The sequence below is a fragment of the Delphinapterus leucas genome, chromosome 13 (genome assembly GCF_059928025.1).
Source record: "Delphinapterus leucas isolate spDelLeu-1000000601 "Yukka" chromosome 13, BTC_Dleu_Yukka2, whole genome shotgun sequence".
In the NCBI taxonomy this organism is placed as follows: Eukaryota; Metazoa; Chordata; class Mammalia; order Artiodactyla; family Monodontidae; genus Delphinapterus; species Delphinapterus leucas.
In genome coordinates this window covers 88,113,586-88,141,518 of record NC_143141.1, presented here as the reverse complement: position 1 = coordinate 88,141,518, position 27,933 = coordinate 88,113,586, and the positions used below count along the sequence as shown (strand labels likewise).

Sequence of the window (27,933 nt, the reverse complement as noted above, 5' to 3'; positions counted from 1 at the left end):
GATTATCAAATATTTACACCAACTCCAAGGTGAATATTAAGCAGCACCACAGAGCTGATAAAGTCTCATAATTAAGTGATCAAAGGCAGTGATTTCGACGTATAGGAGGGGAGTCTCTTGAGATGTGTCACAAGTACGTATTACTAATGAAAGTTAAAGTAGTCAAGTTTGTGAACGACTGACTTTAATAAAGTTTCCCCTCAAAGGAAAAGGCAATCGAGATGCAACTAGTTTGCTGGGAACTACACATATCAAAGAGCACAGAAACGGGACCATGGTGAATGGCACCAAGCGCATCACAGCAGGCCGATGGCTGCAGGTCTAAAGTAAGCAGCTCATAACTACCTAATAAACCATAGACACAAATCCCTGCTCTGGCCCTGACCAGGTAGTCTCTGGCATTCATTACCTCTTTATGCAATAGTTTCTTAATATGAAAATAAGAATACCCTCTATCTACACTTCTAGATTATGAAATATACCAAAAACCCCCAAACAAACATGATACATACTTCTGATCCTTGACCTGACGTGGTCTGCCTAGCTGGTCAGCTGGTTCAGACCCCATGAGGGGAGCTCCACTTACAGGAAGTATCGAGAATAGTCACACTCATAGAAACAGAGAGTAAAATAGTGGTTACCAGGGGCTGGAGGAGAGGGGAAACAGAGAGCTGTTTAATGGGTATACAGTTCCCATTTCACGAGATGAAAAAGTTCTGGAGATCTGTCACACAATGATGTGAATATACTTAACGCTACCGAATCATACAGTTAAAAATGGTTAAGATGGTAACTTCTATATATTTATATATGTTATCACAATGTTTTAATTTTTAAAATAAATAAATAATCGAGAATGTCTTCATTGAAAGACACCGTAAGGAAAATGGAAAATCAAGCTACAAACTGGGAAAAGATATTTTACAACACATATAATGGAGAAATAATTCAAATCCAAAACAGAAAGAACCTGTAAAAATCAAGATGAGAAAGACAAACTACCCAATTTAAAAACAGGCAAAAGACAGGACTAAGCATTTCACAGAAGAGGAAATACAAATGGCCAGGAGCTATATGAAAACACACTAACCTCACTCGTTCAGGAAAAATGAAAATGAAAATCACAAAAGGTCTTTTCATACCCACAAGACTGACCAAAATTCATTAACCTGGTAACAATAGGAGCCAGGTGCTGGTGTGGATGAGGAAGAAAAGAACTTTTAATACACAGTCGGTGGGACTGTATTCTGGTATAACCACCCTGGAAAACATTTTGCCATTATTTAGTAAAGTTAAAGATACAATCTCCATGACCATAAGGCCACCAGTAGGGAGACAAAACTTAGAGAAACTCTTGCACACGTGACAAGGACACATGAACAAGAATGTTCAGGGCAGCACTGTTTATACGGTAAGAAACCGGAAACCATGCAAACGTCCTTGGACAGGAGAACACAAACAAGTGAGAGTATATTCACACTAGTCCAGAGTGAAAATGTACGAAGCACAGCTACAGCCACCAATGTAAATAAACATAACCTGATGGAAAAAGCAAGACTCAGAAGAAAATACACAGTATGAATCATTTACATAAAGGTCAAAATCAAAACTGAGCAAAACTAAACGCGATGCTGTTACAGATACACACGTTTGTGGTTAACACTATGAAGAAAAGCAAGGAAATGATAAACCCCAAACTCTGGAAATCACTCCTCTCCTGGATGAGCCCTAAGAGGGGCACCCAGGGAGGTTGGAAAGGTTCTCCTGAAGCTGGAAGCATGAGGGAGGGTTTCACCATCCTCTGAGAGCACGTGGTGCTGGTACACAATCTCCTACAAATCTGATTTTTATAAAAACTCCCCAGAAAAGGGAAGACGTACTGGTACAAAAAGGATCTAAAAACAAGTAAAGAGCTTTGGGGGAGAAAAGGAAAAAAGAAAGAACTATAAATTCCCCCAAATTCTTCACTTACTCCATTTTCTAAGTGATAATGGACCAACTTCTATGTATATAGCAACTTAACACTTAAGCCATCAGTACCGCCGGTCAAATGTTACATAATTCGATGTGTAACTGTCAAAGACCTTTAGAAAGTCCTATTATGGCGCCAAATAATATAAATCCCTCGGTCTCCTCTCTTCATCATCACCAGGAGAGGGACCAAGACAGGAAAGCCGGTCACCCACACTGGTCACAGGAGAGGGAACGCAAGCAGGAGGGATCCAGAAGGGGCCACAGGGCCGGCGTTCTGCCTGAGAGAAGACAAAAGACACAGCCGTGGCCGCGTCAAAATCCAGCTTGCGGGAGGCCTCCCACTCCTGCCTGGCTTCCCTCTAAGAAGGAGGAGATGTAATGCACTGCACACTGGCTGTCTCCGAGACCCCCAAAATATATGCACACAGTTCCTCGGGGAAAAAACTAAGACGTCCTAATCAAATTCTGAGTTTCCCACTACTCAACTGGCCATAAAAGCTGGGACGCAGGGCTACTGATGCTGACCCAAATCATCACTTCTTCTTTTTGTTCATGACGCTCTCAGAAAGGACATTTGTTTGATTTTCATTTTTCTCATCATTCTGATCAAACTACCACAGCCTCTTTATTCTACCAAACCACAGTCTTAGTCTGAAAGCACAGTGGAATTGTTGAATTGCGTCCTGAGCCCTGCCCTCCGTCCTGAACTCCAGACTCACCGTCAATGGTCTACTCAGCATCCCGTGCTCAAGTCCAACAGGCTCCCTAAGTTTAACACGGCCAAAGGAGACTCTCTATCGCTCCCTCCCCACGCTCCAAAAGCCACATCGCCCCCGGAGCCCCCATGGTTGACCCGCTGCTTAGGCCAACCACGCAGGACAGGCGTCGCCCTAGACTCCTCTCCCTCACATACATTCCCTCACCAGTAAGTCACGGCAGCCCCTTCCCCCAGGAGCCCCCGAGCAAAGCCGCTGCTCGCACGCCACATTCTGCTCCGCCTGGCTCTCCTCTAGCGCTCCACGCACTAACAAGCCGAAAGGAAACCAGATGAGCTCGTTCCTCTGTTCAGCTCGGCAGGTGGCCTGCCCCCACGTGCGGGCTGCCCAGATGCCCTCTTCCGGAGGACAATGTGGAGAGTCAGCGTAGAAAAGAGAAGCATCCATGGAGAGCCCCGACGAGCATCATCTCAGCCAGGTGACAAGGCTGACATCAACAGCGCTAGGTCAGGTTGAAAGACGTGCTCTGCTTATGACGTGACAGAAGTGACACTGCACCTCTGTGCTCTGCTTCCCAGACATCCGCCAGCCAGACTAGTCGTGAGGAAAACTTTGGACAAACCCCACCTGAGGAGCTTTCTACAAAATCCCTGATGACTCTCAAAGCTATCAGGTCACCTAAAACAAGGGAAGTCTAAGAAACTGTCAGTCCGGAGGAACCCAAGAAACATTGACAACTAAATGTAAATGGGAATATCCTGCACAGGGTCCTGGGTCACAGGAAGGACCTTGCTATGGACTAAACATTTGTATCCCCCCAATCCATACACTGAAGCCCTAACCCCCAATGTGATAGAATTTGGAGATGGAACCTTTGAGATGTAATTAGGTCATAAGGGCAGGGCCCTCAGGATGGGATTAGTGCCCTTATAAGAACAGACACCAGAGAGGGAGCTCCTGCCCTTCTCCCTCCCCAGACACACACACACACCAAAAAAAGTCCACATGAACACACAGCAAAAAGGCAGCCATCTGCAAGCCAGGGAGAGAGGCCTCACCAGAAGCTGACCACACTGGCACCCTGATAAGGACAATTGTGATAAAAGACCATTCTAATGTAACACATTAACAACAGGAAAAAGTGAATGTGGGTTATATGGGAACTTTCGGTCTATCTTCACAACTCTCTGTGAATTAAAAGAGTTCTAAAATTAAAACTTAATTAAAAGGGGCTTCCCTGGCGGTGCAGTGGTTGAGAGTCCACCTGCCAATGCAGGGGACACAGGACTGATCCCTGGTCCAGGAAGATCCCACGTGCCGCAGAGCAACTAGGCCTGCGCACCACAACTACTGAGCCCATGCACCGCAACGACTGGGGCCCACACACCTAGAGCCCATGCTCCACAACGGGAGAGGTCACCGCAGTGAGAGGCCCGCACACCGCAGCAAGGAGTAGCCCCTGCTCGCCGCAACTAGAGAGAGCCCACGTGCAGCAGCGATGACCCAATGCAGCCAAAAATAAATTTAAAAATTTTTTTAATTATTTTTAAAAAGTTCATTAAAAAGAAGCCAATGGCTTCCTATCCTATTTATATTCTAACCAAATTCCTGCCAATCTCTTTCAACTCAATACCTAATAGTCTGGTCTACCAAGATCACCTTCACAAGGGTTAGTCACACAAGAAAATACATATGCATTTGTCAAAACTGACCGAACTGTACACTTCAGATCTGGGTATATATGTTATACTTCAAATAAACGTTTTAAAAAAACAGGATTGCCAAAATGAGAAATTTGATGACATGAAAATTACCCTTGAACTTGGTAGCTTAAAACAATAATACACCTTTTGCTCTTGAATCTGCAATTTTAGCATGACTAGGGAGGGAGAACTCATCCCCGCTCTCCTTGGCATCAGCCAGGGACTGCAATTATCTAAAGGCTCATTCACTCGCAAGTCAGCTTCACATGGCCTGTATGCCCTGGGCTTCCTCACAATACGGCAGGTGGGTTCAAGGACCAGCATTCTGAGAGAGAGAGAGACAGACAGAAAGAGAGCCACACACACCCACAGCAATGGAAGCTGTAGCCTTTTAGTGACCTAACCCCCAATGTCACACAGCATCCACTGTACTCTCTCAGCTGAAACAGTCACAAACCTCGCCAGGTTCAAGGGGAAAGGAAATAAATCTCATCTCTTGATAGGGAGTGAAAAGTACCAGAAATACTGCTGTGACCGCTTGTGGAAAATAAAATCTATCACAGGCTGGAATATAAAGTTGAGGGAAGTCTCCAAAAGACACAGGTAGCAAGAGAGACAGAATTCATCCAAGAAATCAATATCTAATAGATAAGAGTTCCAGAAAGAAAACCATGACAACAACAAAGAAAACACAAGGAAGAAGTTATCTAAGAAGTAATTCCAGAGGATTTCCCAGAGATAAAGAACATAAGTCTTCAGTTTGAACAAACTTACCAAGTATCCACACAGACACAATGTGAAATTTAAGAACATCAAGGAAAACGGAAGATCCTACTACTACTCTTCAAGAAAGAAAATCAGGTCAACTACTCGTTAAGAGAATTAGACTAGCATCAGACTTCTCATCAACAATACTACACGCTGAAAGATAATGGCACGATATCTTGAAAGTTATAAGGGAAAGATATTTTCAACCTGAAGTTGCATGAAGATAATTTCAAATATATAAAGAGACAGAAAACTTACTTTCCATGTAGTCTTTCTTGGGAAGTTACTTGGAGATGCCCTTCAGCAAAAATAAAAGTCTAAACCAAGAAAGAAGGCAAGGATTCAGAAATAATGAGTTTGGCTCATAGGTACAGTAAAAGGAAGCTGCAGAATGCAAACTGTGCAGTAGGCCAGGGGAGCAGTCACCCCACATTTGAGATGGAAAGTGAAAGGCTCCAGAAGACCATTATCCAAGGAGAGAAAGATAAATTCTCGAAGTGCAGATGTTATCCCTAAGGGTGTGGAATTCAAATTATTTATTTATTTTTTATACGGTACGCGGGCCTCTCACTGTTGTGGCCTCTCCCGTTGCAGAGCACAGGCTCCGGACGCGCAGGCTCAGCGGCCATGGCTCACGGGCCCAGCCGCTCCGCAGCATGTGGGACCTTCCCGGACCGGGGCATGAACCCGTGTCCCCTGCATCGGCAGGCGGACTCTCAACCACTGCGCCACCAGGGAAGCCCCAAATTTTATGTTAATAATACACTTTCAGAATTTCTACAATGGGCAAGTATTGTTAATTTTAATAACAAAAAAATTTTATATAAAGAAAATTTTTAAATAGCAAATTTAAGTGACAGAAAACTATCTTTAAAGAGTTTTAAACTTTGCCTTCTTCTCTGCCTAAAACTAAGTCTTTGGAAGTTTTTTTCCTCCCAAAGGAGAAACAATGACCATTAAAATCTTACGCTCCCCAGCCCACAAAACAAAGAAAATAGTTTTCTTTCCCATTTAACTGCCAACAAAAATGATCAGTTTTTAAGGGTCCCATTCTGTGTCCTACTAGAAGTGATTTACCAAACAAACCCATAATTCTAAAAAAGTTATCCACTCAATAGTAAATCCACACACACAAAAAAAAAACCTTTCCATGATATACTTCTTTTTTACTTTATTGAAGTATAGTTGATTTACAATGTCATGTTAGTTCCAGGTGTACAGCACAGTGATTCAGTTTTATATAGATATATAGCTAGATATCCTTTGTCAGACACTTTTCCCTCATAGTTTATTACAGAATGTTGAGTATAGTTCCCTGTGTTAGGGAACTTGCTGGTTATGTTTTATATATGTGTGTATGTTTTATATAGGAGTGTGTATGTGTTAATCCCAACCTCCTAATTTATCCCCCCTCCCCCATTTCGGAAGTAACTGACTATCAAAAGCACTTACTGGCACGTGTGCACATAGCAGTAGAAGCCACACTGCACAAGTGTCACCAGCTCTGGGTTCTACTCCAAGTCCTGCCAACTCACCAGCCAGGAGGCCGGGGAGGCACCAGGCAGCTGTGCCCCTGCCGTCTGTCTGTCTGCAGCCAGAGCATCGGGGTGTGGTCATGAGGAGCAGTGGAGTGGATGGAGCGATGAGAATGAACAGCACGTGCCAGCACAGGTGCGCGCTCACCACATGCAGGTGATGTCACACCATCTGCCCGTATTCCGAAATGTCGTTTGTTGAGCAGTTAGAACGTGCGAGGCATCTTACATCCTCCATTAACTAAATAACACTCCCAATGACCTGGAAAATAGTCGCTCTCCTCCCCATTTTAAAAACAGGAGCTCTGAAAATTACTATTTTCCAATACACACGTGCTAATTCTGACTATGGGGCTGAAAGCGCCTGGCGTGTCCAGGACCCGTGCAGGTGGTGTGCTCCAGGGACACCCCTCCCGAGGAGGCAGGGGGACTTCTGGGCTGGCACCCATTCCCCCTGCAGCCATAGGGAGGCGCGCTTGCCCGGATGTTGAAGACCAAACCTAATCTTGAGAATGTGCCATATGACATTTTAATCTGCAAGTGAAATCATGACTGCAGAAGCCCAGGGAAGCCCCAGGGTAAAGAAAGAGAAAGGCTGTCTCTGTCAGAGCTAATGCAGGTAATATTCGCCACAGTGAAAAAGGAGCACCAACATCATTACAGACTTCACCGTGTCACCACGCGCCGTCGGAAGAGTACAGGGCACAGAAACGGCTAAAGCTAAAGCATCGCTAAGGACGACAAGGAGCTTGGATTCAAGGACACCTGAGGGGGGAGGCAGACAGGAAAGGGCTAACGACTGTCTACTAGTGACATCTGCCCTCTTCTTAAACTCTGTGAACATATGCACACCTTCCCATAAAACATTCACTTACTGTTCATATTGGGATATATCAAAAAAGACCTCACTGTGTATTTCAATAATAATTTCTCCTACTTTGTCCTTACTTTTTTTAAAAATAAATTTATTTATTAATTTATTTTGGCTGCGTTGGGTCTTCGTTGCTGCGCGGGCTTTTCCTAGTTGCGGTGAGCGGGGGCTACTCTTCGTTGTGGTGTGTGGGCTTCTCATTGCAGTGGATTCTCTTGTTGCGGAGCACGGGCTCTAGGGCATGGGCTCAGTAGTTGTGGCTCACGGGCTCAGTAGTTGTGGCTCACGGGCTCAGTAGTTGTGGCTCACAGGCTTAGTTGCTCTGCGGCATGTGGGATCCTCCCAGACCAGGGCTCACACCCGTGTCCCCTGCATTGGCAGGAGGATTCTTAACCACTACGCCACCAGGGAAGTCCCTGTCCTTACTTTTTAACTAGAAACACATCCTAACATGTGTAAACTATCCGTCACTCTGCAGGAGCCTAACTTCTTTACCACCACCTATGAATGTGAAGAAAAGAAACCTAGTGAAACCTAGATAAACTGAAACATTCTGGGTGTGTGCTCTTTTGTTTAGCTACTTTCTTTGATGAAGCAGAAATTGTTTCAACTACTATTGTTAAAAATCTTAAATATATATATATTAGTCCACTTTCCTTTCTTGGTATTCACTCTTTCTTATCTCCTCCTTGGTCTAAAAAGAATTTAAAGCAGATTCCCTTTTTCTGACTCCAAAACCCACGTTCCTTCCAGTAAGCCATTCTTCTTCTCAAACAAATATCCATTCACTGACTGCTACAAGCCAACACTAGCTAGTCTAGCACTGGAGATTCAAGAGATAATGAAGAGCTCCTTCCCCCAAGAGCTTCCAGTCTACCCTAGTGAATAAATATTTTTAAAAAAACCAAACACCTATTATAGTCCAGTACGATAACTGCTATAAGTAATGACAGGCAAAGGTTTTATAATAATAATGGCTAATAGGTATTCAGCATTCGCTATGTTCCAAACTCTTTACAGAGAAAATATCTGACAGAAGTCCTCCCCACAATAGGTACTACCTGCTTGGGGCACCCTCCACTCCCCGGGCCTCCTGTTTCTTCTGGTGCAATGCTCCCGCCTCCCTGTCAGAGGAGGAAAGACTTCATTAAACCTTTGGGGCTTCCTTTACACCTGCCAGCCTCAGCCTGCTTCACTGTGTGGGAAGTTAATTGGGGAAGTTGCTCCTTCGGGGGAACCTGCAGGCGCCCAGCTCTGCCTGTGTCGGAGGAGTTCAAGTAACTCAGGAGTAAAGTACTGGGAACTCCACGTGGCAGGACCCCTAAGTCACACCCTCCAATTCAGCTTTCATCAGTAAGGCTGACAATTTGATCCACGTCTGACCCTTGTATCTATCTCTCTCTCAGCCAGGGCTAAATTTGGCAAGAAAGGGTTATTAATCACTAGAACCTGAAAACGTCAACATGATCATTAACTCTATTTTATATATGAGGGAACGGAGGCTTCTACAGCTTAGAAAGGTTAAGTTTCCTTCCTAAAAAGCGGCAATACCACCATTTGAAACCACTGCCTCGCAGCAAGAGAAAAATAAGTTCCCAAACTGGTATTGCATTAAGCTTAAGCTGAAATTCCAAAAAGGAAGGAGCAGTTCATGCTAAAACAGGTCATTTGTTCTATCACTTGCTGCTGTAAATTGTACTCAGTTAGGATTAAGAAATTGAAATGGAAGAAGCACATACAGTCATCAGATTGATAGTTCTCTAATATAATAGACACATCCGTATTGAGCACCTGCTATGCACCAGGCACTGCTCCAGGGACTAGACAGTGGAAAAAAGAAAAAAAAAAACAAAGTCCCTGCTCTCATGGAGATTACACTTTAGTGTGAGAGAAACAGACAATAAACAAATAAATGGATAATGTCAAAAGGTACAAAGAATGTAAGGTCGATATTTTAAAAAAGACTGACGAAGAGCAAAATGATAGGAGGTTCTATTTGGGGGATGGGGAGATCAGAGAAGGCCTCCTTTAGAAGGCCTTGAGCAGTGAGCTACCGCAAGTGAGGGACTGAGCTGGACAGACATCTGGGCAGCAGGGACACCAGGGCAAAGGCCCCAGGTGGGAACGTGCTCACAGTATTCAAGCAATTGTGAGAAGGCCAGTGGAGACAAAGTAGAGGAGAAAAAAATGGTGGGACATGAGGTTAGAGAGGTCGGCAGGGCCGAATCATGGCGGGACCTGGGGGTCCATTCCAAGTGGGAAGACGATTCCCCACAGCGGTCTAAGCAGGGCTAAGACATATGATTTGCACTAAATGCCTACCATCATTTCCTTTACAAGATTAAAGCTATGTGATAATTTTTTGTTTCTTCTTCACCTACAAGTACAGAAATCAAGAAAGAGTGGAGTTTTCCCTGTTATTCTCAGGAACATGAAGTAGGGCTTCTAAAAGGAGGAAGGAAACATGGGAGTGTCTGCTCTATTAACCATGACCCTCGCTGGCAGGGGCTCAGGACCTCTGAGCACGAGGCAGGCAGATGGCACCAGCAAGGTGCGCCGGCAGCAGACTCCAGTCTCCAGCAACCCTAACAGTACCAGCCAACCCGCCAGTGGTGTGGTTCCTCTTCATGGTGAGTCTAACTCTCTCAACACTAAACCAATTGGAATGGGAACCAAGCCTGCAAGGAGAACCGGTGAGCAAATGCTCTGAACAGGTTGAGCATAAATCCTGCTGGTAGACTTCCAGATGGTTCGGAGTCTTAAAATGAATGTAATGTCATTTTTCTAAAAATTAGAAATATAATCATCTCAAACTTGTATGCAATGCAAACATCTTGACAAATGCCTGCAGAGGGAGGGCACCAGCAATGGAGAGATGGAAGATCCGTCTAGTGGGGGAAATAACCTAGTAAACAGACACAGAAACAGAGCAGAAGACGCCCAGAGGCAAGGGGTAAAAGGAGGCCACGCCTCTAACGCATAATCTCAATCCTTTCAGCACTTGGTAAAGGCAGTGGGGAAAGCACAGCCACTGGACCAGAGCTGACACCACCCTAGCTGGGGAGTTCCGGTAACTTTCTGACTCATAAAACATTCAAGTACTGAAAGACAAGGCAATGTAACTTCTAAAGGGTGCAAGTATGAAGAAATAAAAAGTGAAAACAACTTAAAATATTAAAGGAGAAAACAAACTGTAATAAATTAAAAGCAAAAGCAAAAGTTGTAATAATTCTTTCAAAACCAGTGATTCTGCATATTGTTTCAGACTCAGGAAACTTCTTTTCCTAAGGAAATAAACAGCTATATGCACCAAACAAATATATAAAGAAATTTACTGCAATATCATGATAGCAAAAAATTGTACACAACAGAGGAATAATTAACTATGATATATCCAAATGATGGAACATTATATTGGTTTTGAAAATCAATTTAATAAAATTGGGAGCGACTCTCAAAGTGTTACGTAAAAACAAAAGGTTACAAAAATCTTACATTCAGTATGCAGGTAATTTTGTTTAAATATACACACACTAAAAAGAAAGTTAGCAAAAGTTGAAGAACAATGAGTGATTTTTAAATTTTCATCTTATACCTTTCTGTGTTTTATAAATTTTATACAATGAATATATATTACTTTTAAAATCAGATAGAAAACACACAAACTATATTCAGTTCCCTATTAGGATACAAAATACATTAGTGAAAACACACGAAATTGGAAATGTCAAACACATCTACATGTTATAAGAGAAGAATCAGCTCCTAATGAGCAAAAAACAAAACAAAACAAAAAATCTAATTTCGCCAACTTTTCAAGTTATATTTCCCTATGCTGTACAATATATCCTTGTAGATTATTCATTTTATACATAGTAGTTTGTACCTCTTAATCGCCATCCCTATCCTGCCCCTCCCCCGCTTCCCTCTCCAGACTGGTAACCACTAGTCTGTTCCCTAGATCTGTAAATTTCTTTATATTCATTTCTTTCATTTTTCAGATTCCACATATAGGTGATAACATATAGCATTTGCCTTTCTCTGTTAGACTTATTCCACCAAGCATAATGCCCTCCAGGTCTATCCACATTGTTGCAAATGGCAAAATTTCATTCCTGTATACACACACAAACACACACACACACACACACACATATATCCTCTTCTTTATTCATTCACCTGTTGATGGACACTTAGGTTGCTTCCATATCGTCATTGCTGTAAAAGTGCTGCTATGAACGTTGGGGTGCACATATCTTTTCGAATTAGTGCTTCTGTTTTCTTCAGCTATATACCCAGGAGTGCACGTGCTGAGTCATACGGTAGTTCTATTTTTAGTTTTTTAAGGAACCTCCATACTGTTTTCCATAGTGGCTGCACCAATTCACATTCCCACCAACAGCGCAGAAAGGTTCCCCTTTCTCCACATCCTCACTAACACCTGTTATTTGTGGTCTTCTTGATGCTGGTCATTCTGACAGGTGTGAGGTGATAACACCGTGGTTTTGACTTGCATTTCTCTGGTGATTAGCGATCTTGAGCATCTTTTCATGTGCCTGTTGGCCATCTGTATGTTGTCTTCGGAAAAATGTCTCTTCAGGTCTTCTGCTCATTTTTTAATTGGGTTGTTTGGTTTTTTAATATTGAGCTATATGAGCTGTTTATACATTTTGGATACTAATCCCTTATTTGTCATATCACTTGCACATATTTTCTCCCATTCAGTAGGTTACCTTTTTGTTTTGTCAATAGTTTCCTTTGCTGTGCAAAAGCTTTTAAGTTTAATTAGGTCCCATTTGTTTATTTTTGCGTTTTTTTACTTTGCCTTCAGAGACAGATCCAGAAAAAGATTATGACGATTTATGTCAAAGAGTGCTCTGCTTATGTTTTCATCTAGGATTTTAATGGTTTCCTGTCTTACATTTAGGTCTTTAACCCTACTGTCATTTCTGATCAGCAAAATAACACCAGTAATATAAACAGTGCATGTCATTCATATCTATTGTTCATAAATGAATATTAACTTTCAAATATATAGATAAGAATTCTACATTTAAATTGGTGTGAAATCACCTTGTGTGCCTATATATTAATGTTCTATCAGTTAAAATACGAATATGTGCTTGTTATCATGAGAGTAAAATGCTGTTATAACTGATGAGTATGCACTATTAACAGGAAAGCAACCGAGTTAATGTGAGAGTTGAGAAAGGGTTCATTTATACGACAGCTTTAGGAAGAACATTATATTCACTGAGGAAAAGTTTTATAAAATTTTTAGAAGTCAATAAGAGATTATATTATTTTATAATTCTATTATACTTACAAAATTGTTTAGTGTAATAACATAAAACAAAATAACCTTTAAGAACCATATTCGATTTTTAGTTATTTAGTTTTAAATCATGAAAAACATGACCTTTTTTAATGAAAAAGCTCTATTTGGGAATTCTATACATCTTATGCAAATGAATTCAAAGCAGAATAATTAGCTCTGCCATCTCAATTTCACAAGGAGAAAGAATGCTAAACTCACAAACAATAATATCCATAAAGAATCATATATATGTAATAAAAATGTATAAGGAGTATGGGAAAAAAGGAAAGTGTTAAAGAGAATTGGGGTTCCCAAAACATGTTTTATTCTCACTAATTAAACCTGAGATCAATAGTCTTCATAAGAATGTTTTAAAGAGAAAAACAAATACTGTATGCTAATACATATATATGGAATCTAAGGGAAAAAAATGGTCATGAAGAACCTAGGGGCAGGACAGGAATAAAGACGCAGACGTAGAGAATGGACTTGAGGACACGGGGAGGGGGCAGGGTAAGCTGGGACGAAGTGAGAGAGTGGCATGGACTTATATATACACTACCAAATGTAAAACAGATAGCTAGTGGGAAGCAGCTGTGTAGCACAGGGAGATCAGCTGGGTCCTTTGTGACCACCTAGAGGGGTGGGATAGGGAGGGTGGGAGGGAGACGCAAGAGGGAGGAGATATGGGGATATATGTATATGTATAGCTGATTCACTTTTGTTATAAAGCAAACACCATTGTAAACACATCATTGTAAAGCAATTATACTCCAATAAAGATGTTAAAAAAAAAAAGGATGTTTTAAGAAGAGAATTCCTATTATTTTGAATCTACAAAGAAACAACTGTTTGCAGAAATGATTACAGGACACCATCAACCATTTTCAGGAGTCGAAGACAAAGAAATTTTTGAGATTTGTCTGGATAATATTCAGCTTTAACTCACTATTGATTTTAACACTCAGCCATCAGACATTTGACCAAAATTGTGATTTGATGGGCCGCTATTTAAAGGCAACCTTAGATAACACATTTCCAGCATTTCATCCACGTTCTTCAGTGATGCTCTTTTTCTCATGCCTGAACACAATAAACCATGAGTACCAGGAGTCCACTGAGCCTAAAGAAGTGGTATTCGGGGTATGCCTAGTGGTTTCTATCAGCGTCTCAAATATCATTGTCTCAAAGAACATGCCTATTACCAAATCAGCAATTTTATTTTTATTTTTATTTTTATTTTTAGTACATACAAGCAAATAATAGAGGCAAAAAGCAATAAATCTTCAAACAAGGATGCAATGCTCTAAAGAGGGCAACCCTTGGAAACCAGACTTTCAGGTGCAGGGCTACCCATCCCAGGACAGCTAGAAACATTCACTCATGAGCCCCTGCATTCCAAAGCAGAAGATTTAGGGGTAGCGATACCTGATATACTAAAGTGCACTTGTTCATAAGCCAACCATGTGAAGACAGACGGAATGTCTCCAACAATCCAAAAGGTGACCATGAAGAAGTGGGCTTACTCAGACCACTTCCGGATTGTTCCAGAAAGTCCGTAAGCACCAAGATGACAAACCTTCTAACCATGACAGCTAACCAGAAATGGCCTTGGCTGCCCTAGCGAAGGGAGCAAGCTCTCCAGCACAGATGTGTTCACGCAGAAGCCAGAAGGCCATTCACCAGAGACTCCCGTGAGGGTTTCGTTTCACACAAGCAGTTCACACCAAAGGTGCGATGACCATGATCGCTGACATTTACAGAGTGCTTCCTACCCACGAGGCTCAGCAATGCAGATGAAGCAAGGTCCAAGCCACTCACACAGAAGCACAGCTCAAATCTAAGCTGATTCCTGAACCCATGGTCTTCACTGCTAGACTCTTAACACGAAGCCCGTTTGCTTTTCAATCAGCTGCATCAGACCCTGCCCATTTCCCCTCTAGTCTCTGCAGCTCGAGGGCTCACAAAGAGTCTGGCCATCAATCAATACTTATTCAAAGGGCGAGCCTGCCCTGCTTCCCGCTTTCCTTGCTTCCTTAACTACAAGTCGCACTTCTGCTCTGGGATGCCAGGAAAATTTATCCTTCGAGATTCTGGCTCAGACGTTACCTTGCCCTGACCAATCCAAGCCCGAGTTACGGCTGTTTTTCCCTAGATGATGCCGGCATGGTGGAGCCTGCCCTGCCCTCCCACAGACGAGCTACATTTACTAGCCCTCACCCCACCCATATCCTTGCTGTGACCTGTGGCCATGTGACAGAGCTCTGGCAAAAGGAAGCACGGTCAAAGTAACGCGCGTATGTGCCACTTCTGGCCCACACCTGCAGCCACAAGGGTTCTTTCCCCCCTTGTCTGCTGGAGGACTGGAACCTTCTAAGTTCTCAAGGTCTGGCTGCCAGACCAGCAGCAGTAACATCACCTGGGAACCTGTCACACTTGCAAACTCGGACTTAACTGAACCAGAAACTCTGGTCATAGGGCCCAGCAGCCTGTGTTTTAACCAGTGTTACAGAGGATTCTCATGCAAACTCACGTTTAAGGACCACTGCCCTCAACAAACCAGCCTCAACTGCAATCAGGCGATAAGGCCCCAGGTAGCAGAACAATGTGTTGGAAGGAACACTGGTCTCTGTAGAACCAGGTGAAGTGGAACTATCCACCAATCTGGACCATTTATATCAAAACTTATGTGAGAAAACAAGTAGTCTATTACCTTTAAAGGCCCTGACTGGGCTTCCCTGGTGGCGCAGTGGTTGAGAGTCTGCCTGCCGATGCAGGGGACACGGGTTCGTGCCCCGGTCCGGGAAGATCCCACATGCCGTGGAGCGGTTGGGCCCGTGAGCCATGGCCGCTGAGCCTGCGCGTCCGGAGCCTGTGCTCCGCAATGGGAGAGGCCACAACAGTGAGAGGCCCGCGTACCGCAAAAAAAAAAAAAAAAAAAAAAAAAAAGGCCCTGACTTATTGTTGGGACTCCCTGCAGCAGCTTTATCCAAGCTAAGTCCACCTGACACACCTTTACATGCTGTGCAGATGTATCAGTCTTTCTCTTCCCTCTAAGACTAGAAGCTCAGGAGCCAGACCAGCTCTCACTCATCTTTGCATCCCTCCAGGGCCTAGAAAACCCCTGGCCTATACCAGGTGCTCGATGAACAACAATACCTACTTACCCTTTTCCATCTTTACTGCCAAAATGGTAATTCGTAATCTCTAAAATTATACCAATAAGCCAGCAACTTCCTTTTATAAAAATGTTATAAAAGTAACAACACTCACTATAGACTAAAACTTTCCTACTCTACGATTCTCAGAATGATGTCCATTTGTCAAAGGTCTGTCTTCGGCACTGCTACTACCTCGTTTCCTTGGGTCCCAGCGCGAGAGAAGGCTCTTAATTTTGATCCAGTCCATCTTCCCCGATATATAACTTATACTAATACACACTTGCTTTTCCCTGGCTGAACCTTGCCCTGCTGCTCACTATTTACTGTCCAACATAAAGATAGCTAATCTCCTTGCTACCCACAGTACTAGCCCAGCCAGGGAGCTGGTCTGTACTGACATTCGCCTTCATTTTACAACAGCTGAAAGGTGCGTTTACCAAATCTGGAGTTAGGGACAAAATGGACAAAAGCAATTTAATATTTCCAGTATTTTCCAAAGGTTCCTGCTTTCAATAAAATCAATATAAGAAGGAAAACAATCCACGGCCAGCCTTCTGGCACTATTCTAATCTATTTCGTCTTTGCTGAAATGGTCCCAACATCCTTTTGTCTTTAATATTCCGAGCAGGATTTTTTTCTAAATCGACTCACACGTTTCCTACCAAATGCCACATTCCTAGCAAAGCTACTGCATCAATCATTTCATAGTCCTATGTGCTAAAACTGAGCCTGTGCCAAAAACCTACTTGGAACAGCATACTTATTTCCCCGTTAATTTATATTCCCTATACTTTAAAAAAGAACTCTAACTCTTTAGAAATGAATCCTTCCAATCCATATGGAAAAGTGTAACAAATACCCAACGATACCAACAATACCCAAAAATTCTGTTCTTTGATTTTGACTAGTTTATCAGAATTTCCATTCAAATCTAACGGAAGGCTGAAGCTCAATGCTGTGGTGCCAAATATACCAAGATTTTCCTTTACTATGTGGCTTTTAAAATATTTTCCAAGAACAAAAGGAGAAGATGTACCTAGTCTCATACTACAGGAAAGCTACAGGGACCGCACAGAAGGATGACAATCTTAGACTGAGGACACTTAGCCATCCCCAAAGATACTAAATACCAGCCAAAGGGTACTTCTACCTTGTCCTCTGGGCTCTACGCAGACACCAAAAATCTTCGTCACTTCTATCCTTGGTAAGCAGCTCACATGAACAGCTGTGCCAGTCCCAGTATTAGAAAAGGCACCCTAACACCTGCAGTGAAATGCACTGTAGATTAAACTTAAACTCCAAAGCCTGAATAGTTATCACAAGATAAAATATGCTGGCCAGAACTCCATGTACACTTTAAAAACCTGAAACATTGGTAGGGGCTTATTGGGCAATCAAGACCTTTCCAAGAGACTTTATTCTCTATTAGCTAGACATTTCTTTTTTAACATCACACCCATAAGATAGCCTTGACCACTTAGGCCAGTTAGTAACTGAAATACTGGATCTGCAAAAAGAACAAAATGATAGCGGTGTGAAAGTCCAACCTTCCCACTTTAATGGGATATTAACTTTCAAGATTATTTCTAAGGTGTGACCCTCTCCAAACGACTAGAACTAGTCAGACAAAATTTAACCTGAAATCCTGCTGGCCAGTTTAAGGACGAAATTACTAAGTGACGAAATACAAGAATTACATCTTCAACAATCCCATGACATGGCTCCCAAGCCTTCTGCAGCCCTGACTGTCCTGCTATGGTTATAATCGGGTCTGTCAAGGCTCCTCCGACATCTCAGAAGAGCACAGTGTTCTTCAGATTGGAATGACCACCACCAACTATAATAGAAACTGCTACCTACTTCCTGATGGCCAATAAGCTAAATCTGGCCTAGCTATGTTGTTTGGGCTCAAAAAACAGAAGACTTAAGAAAACTTCAGCCAAAATTTTAAAAATCACAAATTTTCACCAAAAACTCCAGAATTCCAGCTTCCCTTGAAAAATCAGCTTTGGTAACCACCAGCAAATGTGAGGGGGGCTTTGCTTTTAGCCTGGGCATGGGATTTTCACGTGGTCATGCTGTCCATATCTCAAAAAATGGCCACATCTACATTCATATCCATTCATGTTCCCTGCCCGGCAACCTCCAGCCATGTGAATTTGGAATTTATGTTGGCATTAACTACTTCACCTAACCCATGACCTCATCAGGTAACAACATCTTACAGTAAACAGAAACTCCCATGATTTATTCATAAAATTTAATCCTGGTCTCAGGCAAGTCTCCTTCTATACAGTTAACTTCGAGAACTTCACCGCAAGTCTTTACATTTATCTTTGAAATTTGATGTTGTTAAATTAGATACATTCAACTCAATCACTATTCATTGTGCACCCAAAGGACGAGCGGTTTTGAAACTAGTGGTTTTGCAAAAGGCAGAGCCTCTCTCTCCAGTTTTAACAAGGTAAGTATCACCTGAATGTCTTTCATATGCTTAGTTTTACCTATAATCTACCTTCAAAAAGAAACTGAAAGGATTCAGAATTTTTTGTCTGTATAAGCTGGGAGCTATTTATTTTAAAATAACATGTAACTGAGTAACTTAAATATGTCTAAAAGTATATATTGTCTACAACTCTGACCTTCCACAGATATCTAGTTTGGCACAGAAAACCTCTAAAAACTAAAAAAGTTTCTATGGGATTATGGCTTAAGACAGAAAGTATGTGGCATCTCCGTCCGATGCCAAGACAGGAGCAAGGCGAGCTGGTCAGAGGCCCAGACGTTCACGGAAGAGGGAGGACCCTCTAGTTGGCAACTGGGCTGCCCCGGGCTTCCTCACTCCACAAGGACACAGGCCGCCCGGGGAGGATCCCCTGATGACACCTGCTGCCAGCCAAAAGCCAGGCTTCCCCGTAATGGCCGGCTGGGGGACAAGGGGGTGGATCGGCAAGGAGCCCTCTTGCAGGGCCCCGCCCACAGGGCTGTAAGGACAGCCCTTTGTTCTTTCTGGAGAAAGACAGTTCTGCACTCTGAAGGCTTTTTTTCTGAATAGCTTGATAACAATGCTGATAGAGCTTCTCTTTCCAGTCACCCCTTATCACCCAACAGTGTAATGACAGTGTAATCGTCTAGCTGGGGATAACTGGTACCTCTCACAGTTATCTTCATTTTCCTTTGAATCCTCAGTCACATTCCTCCAAAATTCTTCAATGCTTTGCACATCTCCTTTTAAGTAACCCTCCTGAGGAAAATAAAAGTCAGCCAGAAAGGTTTACACAGCTTCTCCTAACCCACAGAGATGTGCTGTGCAGCCCTTTACGTAAACACTCACATCAGAGGCACCCCGTAACTCCCGCGGCTGTGCAGCTAGGAGGAAGCACAGCAGTGCCCACACGGAGGGACCGAGTCACGGTGACCTGACCCCGATCTGCGGAGCTCGGCCAGCTGGGGAGCCGAAGGAGCTGCAGAGACAAGGCAGCACCCCATCCAGGGAGGGGACGCCACTGCTGTCCTGACCCCACGACCAGCCTTCCAGCCGGGGAGGGTGTGGGTGTCAACGAAAGACGCTGGAAAAGTGAAGTGTCCCCGGGAAAAGGATCCCTGAGAGCCCCTGGCGCAGGGCTGCTCAGAAGCTGGGCACGGGTACCACCCCCGCCGGGAGCCTCCGCCTGGCCGCCCGGCCAACTCCTCTGGTAGCTGCTGCCTTGAAAAGTGTGAGAACCACCGCATTAAGCTGCAGCCACCTTCTCCTCTGAATCCCGCACGGCCAGCACACTGTCCCCACACGCCGGACACTCCAATGCCTGCAAAATGCATCACGGCAAACGGGCACTGCACACCCCGATGCACCCGAGGGATGTACACACCGTGTCCTCCACAAGCCCTGGAAAAGCAGCTCGGCAGCTGCGACACCCAGCACAGACTGAGCCCTGTGTGCTCGGCCCTCTGCCGGCAGGACCCCTGATGCCAACCTCAGCCCTGCGGGAGGGGCCCTCACCCACCCCGGGATACAGACCAGGAACCTGCCGCTTAGGAAAGCGTAGTCAGCGCCTGGACCACCCCGCTAATCAGTGATGAGCGGAACTTTAGCTGGTCTGAGCTCCCACCACGCGAGCCGCTCACTCCGGACGCCCTCCGTGCCCGGCGGTGCTGAGCGCGAGAGAGGCAAACCTGAGTAAGAGGCCCCGTGCCTGAGGAGTCTACACCCTGGCAGGGAGGCGCGCGAAGTAAGCAAAAGAAATGAAGTGCTGCAGGTGCCATCAGAGCAGGGAAAGCCGAGGCAACTCCCCCGAGGCCCCGACTGACAAGGGCAAAGGCGGCCAAATCACCGCCAATCAGCAGGGGTTCTCGGACCGCCACTTCCAAGAGCGAGGAGGATACACACCCTTGACAGGCAACTGTGGAAAGGGGCAAAGACCCCCCAACGTGTGCCCCTTACCCACCTCCTGAAAAAGCCAGACCGAGGCGATGCTGGGCTTTTGCTTGGAAGACACAGGAGAGGCTGGGGGAGCCCAGAGCGAAGGACAGAGGTTGAGCAGGACGGCTACCTGCCTATCTTCTCTTCGAGCTGCTTCTGCAGCGCCAGCCTCACTGCAGAACCGTGGCAGAGGTTCGAGGAACAGCTCCTCGAAGGGGCTCCGCCGGGGATGCCCACAGCCTCAGACAGCAGCATGTACTTACCTACCGCTTGTGCCTGCATTAGACACGCACAAGTGGCCCCATGGGGAGTGACGCGCCACTGGAAAGGACGGGGCAGATCTTTAAAAGCTTCATCCAGGAGGCATAAGCTTTAGCAGAGTATTGCAAAATATGGGTTTGCCGACCCAAAGGAGTGTGGAGGGGGTTCCAGGCAGAGGAAATAGTTTGATCAAAGGCATGGAGTTAAAAGATATGGAAACGTATTGGGGGAACTTAACTGGTTCTGCAGGTCCTTCGGGCAGCAGACCAGGACTGCACTTCCAGCCCAGCCACTGCCACGTGCATGGGGGCTTCTGGCAATTTCCCGCTCCTCTGGGGAGAGAGTGTGGGTGTGTGAGGGGTGGCCAAAGTAGGGGCAGGGCCCGAGTAACAGAAAAGGAGCTGGCAGCCATATTCGGGAGGTTCTAGGCCTCTCCTGTGGGCCAGGGGTTCCCAGAGATAAAGCAGGCCTGAGAATGCGTGGGGCAGGGCCTCTCACAGGGCAGGCCTCTCACCCCAGAAGGACCCCAAAGTTAGACTTCTGACATTTTCTACACATGAGGTTACACAGGCAGTCACTGGAGATCCAATGACAGGACTGGAAAGGGGCATGGACATCATTCAGCTGAAAACTGGGGGCCGCACCGCCTAGTGTGCACTTACGAATTTTATTCTTCCCGTATATTGTGACTATATTGTCAACAGCACAATTACACTGCATGACCTTTTGGAGATTACAAGTCAATCGGTTAAACGCAAACATTTAAAAAATGCATCACACTTTGATAACCTTTTAGTAATATGGAGAACCTTAAAAAAAATGTGGCCAGGTAGCTCTCTACCTCTGATGGTAGGAGAAGGTGGGTAAGAATGAGCCTGCTTAAAAATGTAGGTTCCCTGGCCCTCACTGGGTAGCTCTGGGTAGAGCCTGGGAATATATAACAACAATCCCACATGATTTTTGATACAAGTGGTCTCACAGCCACACTTGAAAAAGCACTGCAAAGGGCAGCAGGGAAGCTGGGAATAGGTTTAAGCGAGAAGTAACTAATCAGTGTTACACAGTTTGCGCTGGATGTGGCTATCGGTGTTGCAGGCAGAAGCCTGATTATAATGGTGTAAGAGTGAGCAGAGATTAGCAAGATGCAACTGTTCTTTCAAAACGTGTGACTGAGAAGAAAGAGACAGAATAAGGATGTGCCTTAAGGGCCTGACAAAAGGTGTTTTATTTGTGTTCATCACGTAGAGAGATGAGTAACACTGTAAAGGACATGTCAGTAATCACAACGTCCTGCACAGGATTTCCATGGCCTCCAGACCCACTCTCCACTTTCCTCTGCGCCCCCAAAGTATCAACTTGCCCTCTGAAGGAGGCACCAACAGGAAAGAGAGGATGGGAGGGAGTGGGGTATTCATCTCCCCTCACCCCCTCCCTCAAGGCCACCGCAGGCTGGATGGGTCCCTCGTTGGGGGCCACAGCTGCTCCTGACAGGAGCCCCTACAGCTCCCCTCGTGGGGTTCTGACCCCCTTAGGGCTCTGCCCTTCCTTCCTCTGGCCCCTCCAGGCCTAGAGGAACTGGTCCTGGGAGACCACCCTATTCCTTGCCGATTTCCCTAAACCTGCCCATATCTTAGTAAATGGTTCTTAAAGTCTCCTTGGTTACCTAGTTCAATCTGTCTCCTACCAGAACCCTGCCAGATACATACAACATTAAGCAGAGTGTAAATGCCAGCACAGTGCCAAATCCAAAATGTTACTGTGGTTCAAATACAACAGCAGTCACATCGGATGGGATTCAGGAAAAGATTCATCTGCAAGGTGCACTGGATGCGGGCTTGGAAGAACAGTGAGGCTTCTGATAGGCAAAGGAGGGGGGCACATCATTGCTGCCTATTCAGATCTCCTGAATCCGAATTCTATCTTTCCACACATCAGCTATCCCTCCCCTTTTCCAAACCCTACACGTTTACCAAAGCAGGACCCACGTCATTTGTAAAATCATTAAATGATTGCTCTGCTGGGGGCCCTGTTTACAGGTTGTTTTATTTTAAAGAAGTCTTGCCAAGTTCTATCATCCTAGACTCCCACCTGTTAAATCGACTGCAGGCAAAAGCTGTGTGTGAGCTGTCTTGATTATTTCCCTGGAAAGTCAGCCCTGATGGGCCACAGTAAACAGAGACTAGGGTTATTTGTACCTATCGAGGCAGTAATAACACAGGAAGCACTTTTAAAGCAGGGGACAAAGAACTCTTGAACAGTGAGGAAGCAGAAAAACCACTTTTGACTCCAAATTCAAAACGAGATTTTAATCCTACTTTAATCACTGTGTGGGGAGTAGGACTGAACCTGAGCCTGATATCTCCCTTCCTAAAAAGGAAGTCCTAGAGATTTAAAATGGAATATATGTGAACAGATGTTAACTTCCCAAAAGAAAAATAGAAGACAAGTTCCAAATATTTCATAATTTGTAAAGAAGAAAGGAACGTGCAACAGATGTGTACTAGGAGCCAGGTACTTTACACAGATTATGTATTTTAATCTCCACAATAATCTACAAATAGCTACTATTTATTATCTTTATTTTATAGGTGAGGAAACTGGGCCTTAAAGAAATATACAGTAATTTGCCAATGAGCACAAGGCTGGCAGAATCTGGTTCCAAGCCAGTCATCACCACAGCATGACTACTTCCTACGGATTAAGGGAAATAGACACAGGGAAACCGACATGGACTACAGTTTAGGGCACGCGGTCCTTTGCCTCACTGCCTCAGATTACCCACAGAGGCAGTTTCAACTTCGAAATTTATTAGCCCCTTTTCCTCCCCTGAGTTCATATTTATATTCCCTCCAACTCAGTCCAAAAAGAATTTGAGGCAGCTTGATGAAACAAACGCAGAATCATGGAATTTTAAAACTAAGTGCAACACACATTTTACACAGGGGGAAACTCATTTATGTAAAGTGACATTTCTAAAATTAGTTAACTGACAGGGCCCAAAATACAGATTCAAGATTCTCAGGCCCATATGCCTTCCTGATGAAAAGGAATCTTCCACAGCAGATTGCCTCAGTATGGCAGGGCTCTCAGTATGAAGGCCGAGGCTCATTACGGCTGTAAAAGTAGACAGGTGCGACAAATGAGTTAGATATTTGTGTCCAAAACCTAAAGCATTCAAATGGCAACTTTAAAACAAAACACACCTTTGATTTTCTTGTTTGGTTGCCATTCACCTTCTGCTCCTAAAAGTCACTATCTTCAAAAGGCTCAAAACTGAGAACGTCATTTATTTCTTCATCTATACAACGGGGTTCATCACAACACAGAATTGTAAGAGGATTAAAGCAGTTAATGTTCTAAACTATTCTTTTCCCTAATATATGATTTCACTTCATTGGTTGTCCACATGGCATGGGGCGGGGGAGAATATACAGCAACCCATCAATCAACGAAATGACCAAAAAGCAGGAAACGAGGATTCTCCCTCTGTACGCACATGGCTTTCCCCACTCCAGCCATCACCACCAGCACTTCAGTGTTGGGAAAGCTCTTCCTCTCCACCCTGTCCTCCAAAAATACACTGGCAACCTGCAGCTAAAACACGGATCTGTCAAAATGATTTGCCACGTGTTCAGAATAGAAATTAAAATGGATCTTTTACTCAAATGCTTAATACCATATGTACATACGTACCTGAAGCTAAAACACTTCAGGACTTGAATTTTATCTGACTTCATAAGGTGTTGTGAGGACGCAGGAAAATAATATAACGCATGTGAAAGAGATTTGAAAACTGTAAGATGTGACCCGTGATAATTATTACCTGACTTGGCAGGATTGGTTACAACAGCTGGTCCTTCTTCCTCCCCCCTCCAAACCTTTCCAAGTATCTCAAGTCTCCCTCTTGCCCCCTCTCCCCACCCCAAAAAGTTCAGCACGTTATCTCTAAAACAAGGACCCTGTCCCCAAACAGGACTGTTCGATGAGGTCAGTCTCATCCCTCACTGGCTGTCGGCCAAGTATGCCATCCTGGACATCGCGTCACCAGGGAATCTTACTCCAATTTCATAGTAATTACAGCGTCAAGGGAAATAAGGAAAGAAAAATGGTTTGACAGGAAAGGAAAGGAAGGGTAAAGAGAGGGAGGAAGGAGAGGGCTAGAGAGCCCCTCAGTCTGATAACTCAGAAGGGAGGTAAGTCAAATGCAATAGAACATATATGTTCAGGTTAAAAAACAAAAACAAAAAACCTCTTAAAAAAATAGGTTGATCTGGACACAATTATTCTCCCTTGTTTGGTATTCATGTTGGGGTTTTTAAAAAATTCACCACATAGCCAACTAATAAAGAATACGGTTCTGTTCAATGACATCTGATGTCTTCTCGATAGCACGTTTGGCCCTTGTCTCTCCCTCAGTCCAAATCCCCACAGATATTCCTTTAATGATAACTAACCATCCTAGAAATAAAGTCGCCTGGAATGCAAGGCCTAGAAAGGGGAAACATCAGATGCTAAATATTTCCCATCTTAAAGCATCATGGAACCTCACTCAATACCAGATTTTATATTTTTATTTAAATGTAAGACCTACTGAACAAATACTACGGTTACCTCAAGGTCACTCTGTAATTCTCAGAAAAGATGAAAGAATCCAGGAGCCTAAGGCAGGCAAGATCTTTTGTCCCTGTTCCTTGCCTGGTCTTTACTGCAACATATTTCCTCCTTTCTCTCCTACCTGACCCTGCAACCTGCATTCTTCTATTCCATACATACCAGTACTTTCTATCATTTCGTAACTTCCACACTCACTCTAGTAAAAAAGTTTAACTATTTTCTGGCTCTAAGGTCCTTTTCTTCCTCTGACATCAAATAACTGCTTTTATAATTTCCTAAATTTTCAAAACACTGTTAATTAGTGTATACCAAATTAACACACTAAAAAGTTATATTTTCACACTTTTCATCTCCTGATTTGTCTTTTTCCTGTTGAATCACACTATTTGATTACAACTAATTCTTAGGCTTTCTCTCAACTGGGACCCAGTTATTTACATGTAACCAAAATTAATTTCTATTTTGCTCAACTTCAAAATACTGGCTCAGTGACTACTTTTTCATCCAATTTTACTAAATGATTTTTCAGTTATTCCAAGTGCTTTATCAGCAAAAAAGTCAATTCTTCAGTGCTTCAGAGAAACAGTTTATTATTACCATAAAAAGTTAAGGCTTGTGTGGTATTAATCCAATATTCTTAAGACTTGCTAAGAGAAAACAACCCAAAATACAAGTGGCTATGCAAATTCAGAATGGTCTCAAGAGAACAAAGGTGTCCAAGGTACCAAATCAAAACCTGTAGATAATAAAGGAGGAAAGTCAAAATTTTAAGTCCTGTCCCCTTCCCTTGATTCTCCTGCTTATGTCAGCACTAAAAAGAACCTGCTCCGGATTGCTGAGATTTTTAAATGAGTTTATTATATTAAATCACTTTTAAAGTCACAGGCATTATATAAATTAGAAGCCATGAGCGCAGTAGAGAAAATATTTCATCGTGATAGGGAGAGAGAAAATGAAACAGAGAGGAAGAGGGAGAAAGAGAGCATAATCGTGTTCCCTAAGATAAGTGAAAAGCTATAGGCCTATCTCTCTTGCTCTCATTGGCAAAACAATTTTTAAACAGATACCTACCCTGCATTTGCTGATACCTTGGCAGCAACCTACTTAAGTCAAGGAGAGTTGTAATACACTAAAAGGCCATACACTGTGCTTCACTTCAGAAAAGTGAGAATTCTCCACAGGGCTGAGAAGACGAAAAACCGTAAGTTCTGATCAGTTTACTAATAAACAGAGAAGACTACTTTCTTATAGTATGCGATTAATTTCACTAGTGGCACTTGAATCTATTAGCAAGATTCACATTATAACTGTAGTTCAAGATGTATGGGGGATAGGTATTTACTAAGAACCAACAGCTATTACTGAACTATAAGTAAGGAATTCAGATCTGAACAGAGGTAGAATTTTTTTATACTCATTGAACATACTTCTATTTAACTTTTTAAAACACTGAAGCACAAAGCACTTAGTGTCATAACGTTAGACACAGGGGTCGTTTCCCGTCTTGCTGCTATGAAACGGAGTCTGGACACAGAGGAATCCAGTATTATAAATGAAATCCCTGATGCCATCAATGACAGCAACACATTCGGGCGGACAGTGAACCCGGATCCCTTGGAAAGTGCAAACACTTCTAGATCAAGTCCACTTGAAATAATTTTAAGCAAAATTTTCAGTGAACTACCTCTAGCCTGGGGCTAAAGCAATTATCTCTGCCCCACCAACTACCCTAAATGTCACTCTGACAAATACTCCCAAACTTTCTTTTCTGAATAAAAATGGCGCTGCTTTTCCCACACAATCCTGTTTATATCTCAGTAACCCTTAGGCCCTTCATGCAAACTCAAAGTGAGGAATTAGATGTCACTCTTCCCTACACTGTGTCAAATGCTTTTTTTTGGGGGGGGGCGGCGGGGGAAGAGGTGTTTCCATCTACAAGGTTGCCACTTTCTCCGCTAGACACCCTGGGATCATTAACTCAGTTTGCCTTTTCTTCCTAACCCCTGCCTGCCTTGCCCCAAACTGTTGCCTCTCTCTCTTGAATACGCCGCACTTCCACGCAAACTGTCCCAAAGAGCCGGTCGCCGACCCCGGAGCTGGCCTCCTCCACGCCACACACGTCGTGTCCAGCGCAGCGTCCACCTAGGCACGTCCATCCTTTCCCCGTGGAGTATCGGGTGCCACGCGCGCAGGGCACAGACACCCCAGCTCCCCCAAAGCACAGCCTTTCCACGCACTGTCTACACCCGTGCCCACACGCACTGGAAGCGGCTTCGGGACTCCGATCGCCGACTACGCGGTGCACGCACGCCCCGGGCCGGGCGCTGCTGTGGCAGGGAGCAGGGCCAAGCATGCACGCGCGCACGTCGGTGCCCGGAGCCCCCGCGGGCTGCCCGGGCGGGGTGGGGGCTGGGTGGGCAGCTGGGGGCGGGGGGACAGCGGGCGCCAGGCAGTGAGCGGACAATAACAAGCGGGTCGCCTCCTCCCTTCGCCCCCGCCCCAGCCCGCGCCCCGGGTCCCGGGTCCCGGCTTCCGCGCGGATGGCACACGGCCGCGGAGGGGGCGGCGAGGGCGCGGTGCCAGCGGGGCCGCC

The 27,933-nt window shown here is 44.3% G+C and overlaps 2 protein-coding genes across 3 annotated transcripts in view; both read right to left on the bottom strand.

Annotated features, from left to right (window-relative positions):
• MBOAT2 (membrane bound glycerophospholipid O-acyltransferase 2) overlaps positions 1–27,933 on the bottom strand; it is a 116,177-nt gene that overhangs the window by 88,049 nt on the left and 195 nt on the right. The window lies entirely within an intron of this gene.
• LOC111164511 (uncharacterized) lies at positions 659–27,932 on the bottom strand. Its single transcript, XM_089923474.1, has 2 exons — positions 23,930–27,932; positions 659–23,840 (listed from the first exon to the last, which is right to left on the bottom strand). The coding sequence occupies exon 1, from the start codon at positions 27,691–27,693 to the stop codon at positions 27,337–27,339; it is 357 nt and encodes a 118-aa protein (XP_089779600.1). The 5' UTR covers positions 27,694–27,932; the 3' UTR covers positions 659–23,840; positions 23,930–27,336.

Coding starts and splice junctions, on each gene's coding strand:
- LOC111164511 (XM_089923474.1), bottom strand. CDS start 27,693: ATGCTTGGCCCTGCTCCCTGCCACAGCAGCGCCCGGCCCGGGGCGTGC.